At 33.8% G+C, this 9,268-nt stretch overlaps 1 protein-coding gene across 1 annotated transcript; it reads right to left on the bottom strand.

Moving 5' to 3' along the window:
• Positions 1 to 255: 255 nt before the first annotated feature.
• LOC141703709 (cell differentiation protein rcd1-like) lies at positions 256 to 4,884 on the bottom strand. Its single transcript, XM_074507147.1, has 7 exons — positions 4,672 to 4,884; positions 2,909 to 2,966; positions 2,052 to 2,161; positions 1,639 to 1,743; positions 1,009 to 1,199; positions 728 to 800; positions 256 to 375 (listed from the first exon to the last, which is right to left on the bottom strand). Exons 1-7 carry the CDS (start codon positions 4,882 to 4,884, stop codon positions 256 to 258), a joined length of 870 nt encoding a protein of 289 aa, XP_074363248.1.
• Between the last annotated feature and the right edge of the window lie 4,384 nt (positions 4,885 to 9,268).

Below are 9,268 nucleotides of genomic sequence, written 5' to 3'. Positions count from 1 at the left end.
TAATTCAAGAAGATGAGTAAAGAAAATAAAAAAATGTGTAAAAGGAGAAAACTAACACCAAAATATCATCAGCTAACCACATGAATCTGGATAGGGCATTTTATGATTGTTTATCATGTATTATTTTGCAACTTGGAGATATAATTGTTCTACAAAAAATATTGTTAACATCATAGCTAAAATTAAAAGGTTTCTGAGATCTATGAGAGAATTCTTAATTTCCCTTGTATAACGAAAGGAAAGAGCTAGCAAATATCAGCTAGCGATCAAGATGTGAGGAACCTGCAACATCACCAACGCTTCTGCATTTGGCCCGCATCCCATCGATAGCTTTTGAAACAAATCTTGTAAATTTTTTAAGGTTATAGGGCGTGCCTGCATAATATGTATAGAAAATTAGATATTAGATAAGAACATTTAAGATACATTAGTGTGTGTACTTGTGACTCTGTCCTCGCGACAAAAACTCATGTAAAAAATTATGTAATATTCAAAACGAGGAGTCGTGTATCTAGAAGTATTGATGTCGGTTTTGTTGTGCAACTAGAGATGCCCATAGAAGTTGCTGAGGCATACAAATTGCAAATACTGTGTGCCTCCAGTATTTATGCGTAATATAGATACTTTTTTTTATAAACTTGGATTTTGGTAGTGAAATTTGCTGTTTTGTGCCACAATAGAGTCCACATTTTTACATGTATATAAGAGATCATCTGGATGGACTTACACGAAGGGCTTCAATATATGGGGCAGTCGTCAGTATTGGCGGAATGAAGCTTCTCAAGAGGAGACAACCCCTGCTGCATTCGAATCACATCAAATTATGTTTGTTAAGTACAACAACCAGACCGCCCCAAGGGACATAAAACCACTCTCAAGCTATCCGGTGCTTGGTCAGAGACATTTTTTACACAAGTTCTAAATCAATAATACAATAACTATAGGAACGATAAAGAATAGAAACACACAACAGCTTGGAAGATATGCTTACAAAGGTTGCTGGCTAACCTTGGATCATCGGACAGTATGACATAACATTGAATAATATTCTTCAAAACTGTAGTAGACGGTTCATCCTGCATCTTTTCAATTACGTCATTAAAAACCTTCATGATTGCACACAACCGGTTTGCAGGCTCACAGCAATACTGTAGTCCCTGCTCTTGCATCATTATTCTTGACATTATCCAAGATGCAGTCTGTATAGCCATATACAAGTGTTCAGAGTGAGTTTAAAGAGCCAATTAACTATGGGTGTCGATCTATTTATATTTTGATGGTGTACCGGAATTGTTTCAGAATTATTTGCTCAGGTTCTTACTAGGACGATCAAGTCTATGCCATGCAATATAAACCTTATGATTTATATATGGCTGGGTAATAATGTTCATCAACACCAAAATATTAGATGTTCATCAAGTCGACTTGATATGTATTAATACGAAACATGGAGTATTAACTAAAAATCCCTTTTTCAATAAACACCTAGCAGAAACACTAGAAAGGAGATTAATTTAAATTTTTAGTAACCAGATTACATACTCTGTACTGTCTTACATTACATGTAAGGTGATATATTGCAGTAAAAAATGCTTGGAAGCGAAAGAATGTTGAGTTCAAATTTTAATGGACACTTACTGATTGTGAAAGTTCGTTTCCATATTCTATGGATTTTAGACACAAAGGGAAGAGTCCTGATTCAAGCAAACAGTGAACAGCAACCTTTGTCGAAGGGTCGCCTACCTGCATAGTAGAGAAGATTCGGATGATATTTGGAGTAAACCTTATAGGCATATCAGATCATATTAAAGCAAATTGATATGCAATCTGGTAAGAAATAATGGACATTTTCTTCAACTATTGTTCTGATTAAGCTAATTCATCTCAACATTGCATTCAATTCAGAGCTGAAACTTGAAAGGGCGGGTAGCAACTAGCAATGAGAAAATACTTCCATGCAAGGTTACTGGTGCTTAGCTGTTTTAATAATTCAAATGGCTAAAAGTTAAAAAATTGAAGGTATCATGTATTGATTTAGAGTGGAATTGTACCTCCTTCAGAAGACCACCAATGACCCCCAAGCTCATTAGCCTTAGGTACTGGAATGGCTTGCTCGTTTCTTCAGTCTCCAAGAAAGGGTACAAGTAACAATGTATCTGAACTGCAAGGACAGAAGTAAGTTAATACAAGTCTTCTACGATTAACCTTATCTAGCTCCTTAATTATCCTATTAAAATCAGTTAATAACAATATTTGAATAAGTTATGCAAAATCCTCATCCCAGAATATATGTAACAAACTTGTAACTTCAACTGAATCCTTGATTTCACCTCAGTGTCCTGTTTCTTTGGTGTTCACATAAACAAATCATACCAGCTTGAAATAAAAAGTGAATGCATTTATATATCAAAACACGTCAAGTTCGACAATATCTTGTGTGGTCTTTAAGTAGCAATATCAGACATCAAGAAATCAGCAAAAGTTATAGAATGAAATTAGCTTATATCATTTGGTGAGAAGAAGCTATAACTGTGGATACATCCAACTATGTTGAAGAAGACTAATGTAAATTACATTAGCTTATATCATTTGGTGAGAAGGAACTGCATCTTCGTTTGAGGGTGAGTGGCCAAGCACTGCATTCAATAGAAAATACACTTTGATATTAGAGTTGCATACATAATTTTTAAGTACATAGAGTACCAGCTATGGCTCCTGCATAAGTAAAAATAAATTTGATGTATATAGATAATAAATTTGATAAGTAAAAATAAATTTATAAGAAAAAAGTTTGAAAATAGGAAATCGAACATATAAAGCAAATACATTACAAAGTTAATACCACTAGAAAAGGAAATTAAAGGAGCGGAAATGACCTCAAACAAAACAAGTACATCACAAACTTTACTTGAATCTTTCATAGTAAGTTTCTCAGGTGTTAATGACTTGTATATAGATAATACTTCCTGCAATAAAGAAGATAATTCCATTAATCACCAACTGTAAAACACAACATTTCATTTGAATAGATAGAATAGCCAATACAAACCACAAGGCTGAGCTTGTCAAACAAAGTAGTAAATCATTTAAATGATTCCAATGACCATCATGTGCGGATTTCATAAATTGTATCAAGTTCTGATTCAGATGTGATGCAACTTGATCTTAAGGGTAGGACTTCTCTAAGACGTGTGACATAAAAGTTGCAGAACTTCCTTACAATGCCTATTTTCCAGATTTTTGGGTTTCAAAATTTCAAATTTCCAAAATATTTGAGATCTCCGCAAATCTTCTCATTAGTTCAATGAAAGATTTCTTCGGCAACTGACAAGCAAAGATACGGGTGCAGAGTGCTGGGGTGCGTGGACAAAAATCTAATAAATAAATATAATAATATGGGAATTCGGGTGCGGGGACACGACATATAGAAATATAGATTTTCTCTAGATTTCATGTTACATATATTCAATCTTGTTAAAAAAACCACAAACTATAACAAATTTAATCAAATGCATAATTTATTGATCTAAAACACAAAATACAGGTAAAATATTTTAATTTATGCAAAAATCAACACTAGCATAATACGTTTGTATTTACTAACAAAAAGTGATACTTAATTTTAGGAAAGTAGGCGGTTAACAGAAATTTTGATTACAAATTGTGGGGAAAGAATCAAAATTAGGATTCAGGATGAATCCCCTATCCGATGAGGGGACGTGCATGTCATAGTATCGGACACAAGGATCAAGGGATTCACAAACAAGTATAATCATTTCAAAAGACAAGAAAGAATAAGATCATTAATCACGAAATATTGCTTAAATACTATATAACTGGGGGACTCCGGACTTGAGAAGATCAAATATAACAATGTAACCTAGATACTGCCATTTTGGTTTAGTAGTCCACTTCAGTATTAAGATCTGAGGAAGAAACTCAAATCAAAACAGGGAACTTTTATTGTTAATGTTAACCAAAATTAGAAGTTAATAAAAAGAATTCACGACATGATATAAACTTAAGCAAGCTATTAAAACAAATACATTTAGTTTGATCAATGCAAAGCATTTGGTAGACCCAAGTCATTGTGCATACCCATAGGAGTAAGAAAACCGTACTGATTGACCGCCAAATGTGAGGGCCAAATCTTGAATTCTTCCCTGTTTCTGTATTGATAAATCACATGTTAGAAATGAAATATACTATATCACCCAATAGACATTAGAACATAGAGTGTAAATAATTTGACTCTGCAGGCTGGACTGCACTTTAAACTTCTAACAAGCAAACGTAAATGATACTATACAGTCATTTAGGCGAGTCAAGATCATCATTTCTCTGCACATACTTATTGTTCTAAATAAAATGTAAAACTACAAAATATCGAAAGAATCCACGTAAAAGTGACATTTCGTGCATACAAAGATATATATTTGCACATTCCGATTGAAGAGATACTTTCATAAATCAGACTGATTACAAATAAATATCGATCTATGTTTGTGTATGAACCACATAAAGAATGAAATCAAACGAATGAGTATATCTGGTTTACATAATCCCTGGTCGATTACAGATCAATTTATTTCCACCTAACAACATACACAAACAAACAAAAATGTACATAAAACAAACAAAAATCTTCATAAATGAAGAAAAATGATGGACCTTAATGTGAGTAAGAGATGAAATGGCCTTTTCGCGATGCTCAGGTTCTCGAAGCAACACAACCAAGTCCTCTACACTAGCAGAAGGCCAATCAATAGCTTTGCTAGCACCATCACAGGGACCATTGTTGTTAGCAGGTGCACCACCATTCGACATAACACTGTTGTCACCTTGTATCGGATCAGGATAAAGAGAGTCAGGGAGATTCAACATTGTTTCAGACAAAAACCCTAGATATGAACTGAACAAGATGGCTGCTGCTGTTATGTTGTGTAGGAAAAGAACACTGAACTAAAGATGCGGCAATATATTGGAGGCTGTAGGAATGAATATTTTTTCGGTATTTATAAGATTTTTCATTTTCCTAGAGTCACTGCTGTGTACCTAGGATTGGGTGCTGGACGTATCCTTTTTGCAGTTATTTGGAAACTGACCAATTGTTTTATTACACGTGGTCACAGGAAAAACAATTTCTAGGGGAGGTTAGGGGTTCATGGTTTTGGGCCTAAACCCACACTTTACATACCTCATCCTTACCTTTTACCTGTAAATTTGTGATTAAATATTTGTAAGATTTTTCATGTTTTGCATCAAATAATTTGGGATAGTTTGGGAAAAGAAAATTGTTATGCTATATAAATAAGGTTGCACAAAAATTTTAAAATCTAGGAGCAATCTTATACATGTATAAATTTATACCAATAGTTGTTTGTACCATCACGGTAATTAATAAACAATAATTGGAAAATATGATTTTTTAAATAACTTATATTAGTTAAATCGTACATGATGGTAATAATATAATTTCAACAGACATATATTTCAAGATACGTAATGATATTTGATCGTATTCGTGACTTAAATAAACTACAGTATTTTGCAGTTAATTTAACGTTAAAATCAAATTTATTCCAACCAACTTGTAACAATCAATTAATAACTTTAGAAATGGCTATAAAGTTTATACATGGTATAAATATTTAAAAAATGAAGTTTTTTTAAAATTTGAAACCTAAATGATATGTTGTTTTAAAAATTTGCAGATTTTAATGAGAATTTCTAATTCAAGATCTCCAAGTAATACTAATATATGGAAAAAATTTGAAAATTGTAGTAATTATTATTTATTCAAACAAAGTAATTATAAATTATAATGTTCTTAATCACCTATGGAAGTAAAGTCGTTAATGATAATTTACGTTAATTTTTCAAAATACATAAAAGTGCGATTTCAATGACATTTTGATTGTATTTCATGACATAAATGGAATCTATTATTTTGCCTTAAAATTTATGTAAAAGATAAATTTATTCCAGTTAATTTCAGCTATCAATAGTTACAATAATTTTGGAAATAACTCTAAAAAATTTAGGTTTAACGGATATAAATTTTGAACTATACTAACATGTTTAATAAATTCGCAGATTCGAACCAGAGTTTTCAATCAAAATTTGATGAATCCAACACATTATGTGAGGATTCTATTCAAATATTTCAAAAATCAATTAGTGTAGTACTTTGTATAGGATTAATGGTGGATTGATGGGTCTAATCGAGAATTTTAGAATATTACTTTTTGTCATTAATTTATAATTTTTTAACCTTCGTACTCAAACCCGATGTAAATAATTGGGTAGGACGGGGTACTCGTCAATGTTATTTCTCAATTTTTTTTGCTTTTGAAATGCACTTTTTTTAATTTGTTTCCTAATATAGATCTAGTGATAGATGGTAAACCCAGACTAGAAAACCCATGTGGTCACAATGCCTAAAATTAACGAGAACTCAACAGCCCAGTCTCACGAAAATTTTAACCGCTACCAATTCATTTTAAAATCATGGATTATAATATTTTAAAGCAAGCTGTTAAAGTCAAATATATTGATATAAATGGATCGACATATTTAATTTGGATTTCAATTTTAAAAATCTTTGACTTGTATGTTATTCAATAATAAGTTCTTTTATTTTAGTAATAGGTAGTTCGTAATCCACTTTTATTTTTATTTTTGCGATTTCAGTCTACATTATTTTCTCTGTCCACTTGCACCCCATAAAATTAATTTCTCTTCTATTTGCACCCCGTTAATGACTTTCCATCCAAGATAACCGTTAACTTTAATGAAACTAGGGACATTTCAGTAAATTACTAACGAAAATAGACTAAAATAAAGTAAATTAAAAAGTCTCTTGGTGTTGGAATTTGTAGTGGCTTGAAGAGCTGTCTGAGTTTGTTGAATGATGTGAAAGAGAGTTGATTTGAAATGGTGCTCATCACAATCTTTGCTAAACATCCAAGATGGAGTGTTTGTACTTGAGCTATGGCCTGCTTCTCCCCCTGTGTGCATGAAATCTTCTTCATCATCTTCATCCCCAAACTCCTCCGAACCACCAGCTGGATAGTCAAATTCATCACCAGCTGTGAAGGGCATGGTAGTGATTGCATCATTGGCCCTTTACATAGAAGCAGTTGTGTGATCGAAGTTGAGAATTCTCTCAGAAGCCACATTGTCCTGTTCAGCTAGAACTTGATAAGCTGGAACATGGTGAGTAAATGCCTCAGCTTTAAAAGAAACAGAGTCTAAGACAGCTTGATAATTTTGCTGAAATAGCTATTTCTTTTCAGCCTAATTGACATCCCTTAACTCACTAACAATGGGATCTTCCCATTCTTCTGTACCTGCTTTTCTATCATAATCTCTCTTTTCTTACATCAAGGGCTCCCCTTGGCTTCCCACCCTCACACCCTCACCTTCACCTACTAAGGTGGGACTCCACTCACTCACTTTTGCCAACTAGAAAAATACCTTGCATATTTTCACTCTTTCCTCTCCTTTTCCTGAGAGAAACTCAGCCTCTCACTATGTTCACTCCCTTTCCTCAATCCTAAGAGTGATTGTACAACTACTAAATCATCTGCACTTGTGACAACAGTTGAGATTTTAATTTGTGCAGTGATTGTCAACGGATGAGAAACATCCGTCGAAGTAGTAGTTGAAAGTGTCAATGGATAATTGCTGTTAAGCACATCCGTCGAGATACAATCACTGGTCAACGGATGAACAATATTCGTCGAGATAGTAGAAATGACAGAGTTTGGAGTGGAAACTACTGTAGAATCTGTGGTGATTGGTGAGATTTTGCATAGTATTCTCAGTAGAATCAGAAAGAAATGGCAACAAATCATCTAACAAATCTTTGACTTGTTTGTTATTCAATAATAAGTTCATTTTATTTTAGTAATTGGCAGTTCGTAATCCACTTTTATTTTTATTTTTGCGATTTCAGTCTACATTATTTTCTCTGTCAACTTGCACCCCATAAAATTAATTTCTCTTCTATTTGCACCCCGTTAATGACTTTTCATCCAAGATAACCGTTAACTTTAACGGAAGTAGGGACATTTCAGTAAATTACTAACGAAAATAGAAGAAAATAAATTAAATGTAGAAGTCTCATGGTGTTGGAATTTGTAGTGGCTTGAAGAGCTGTCTGAGTTTGTTGAATGATGTGAAAGAGAGTTGATTTGAAATGGTGCTCATCACAGTCTTTGCTAAACATCCAAGATGGAGTGTTTGTACTTGAGCTATGGCCTGCTTCTCCCCCTGTGTGCATGAAATCTTATTCATCATCATCTTCATCCCCAAACTCCTCCGAACCACCAGCTGAGCTGGATAGTCAAATTCATCACCAGCTGTGAAGGGCATGGTAGTGATTGCATCATTGGCCCTTTGCATAGAAGCAGTTGTGTGCACGAAGTTGAGAATTCTCTCAGAAGCCACATTGTCCTGTTCAGCTAGAACTTGATAAGCTGGAACATGGTGAGTAAATGCCTCAGCTTTAAAAGAAACAGAGTCTAAGACATCTTGATAATCTTGCTGAAATAGCTATTTCTTTTCATCCTCATTGACATCCCTTAAATCACTAACAATGGGATCTTCCCATTCTTCTGTACCTGCTTTTCTATCATAATCTCTCTTTTCTTACATCAAGGGCTCCCCTTGGCTTCCCACCCTCACACCCTCACCTTCACCTACTAAGGTGGGACTCCACTCACTCACTTTTGCCAACTAGAAGAAATACCTTGCATATTTTCACTCTTTTCCTCTCCTTTTGCCTGAGAGTAACTCAGCCTCTCGCTATGTTCACTCCCTTTCCTCAATCCTAAGAGTGATTGTACAACTACTAAATCATCTGCACTTGTGACAACAGTTGAGATTTCAATTTATGCAGTGATTGTCAACGGATGAGAAACATCCGTCGAGTAGTAGTAGTTGAAAGTGTCAATGGATAATTGTTCTTAAGCATATCCGTCGAGATACAATCACTGGTCAACGGATGAACAATATTCGTCGAGATAGTAGAAATGACAGAGTTTGGAGTAGAAACTACTGTAGAATCTATGGTGATTGGTGAGATTTTGCATAGTATTCTCAGTAGAATCAGAAAGAAATGGCAACAAATCATCTAACAAATCTTTGACTTGTTTGTTATTCAATAATAAGTTCTTTTTATTTTAGTAATTGGCAGTTCGCAATCCACTTTTATTTTATTTTTGCGATTTCAGTCTACATTATTTTCTCTGTCAACTTGCAC

The sequence above is a fragment of the Apium graveolens genome, unplaced genomic scaffold, assembly GCF_009905375.1.
Source record: "Apium graveolens cultivar Ventura unplaced genomic scaffold, ASM990537v1 ctg7002, whole genome shotgun sequence".
In the NCBI taxonomy this organism is placed as follows: domain Eukaryota; kingdom Viridiplantae; phylum Streptophyta; class Magnoliopsida; order Apiales; family Apiaceae; genus Apium; species Apium graveolens.
Note: the sequence above shows the minus strand (reverse complement) of the source record. Positions and strands in the feature narration are given on the sequence as shown.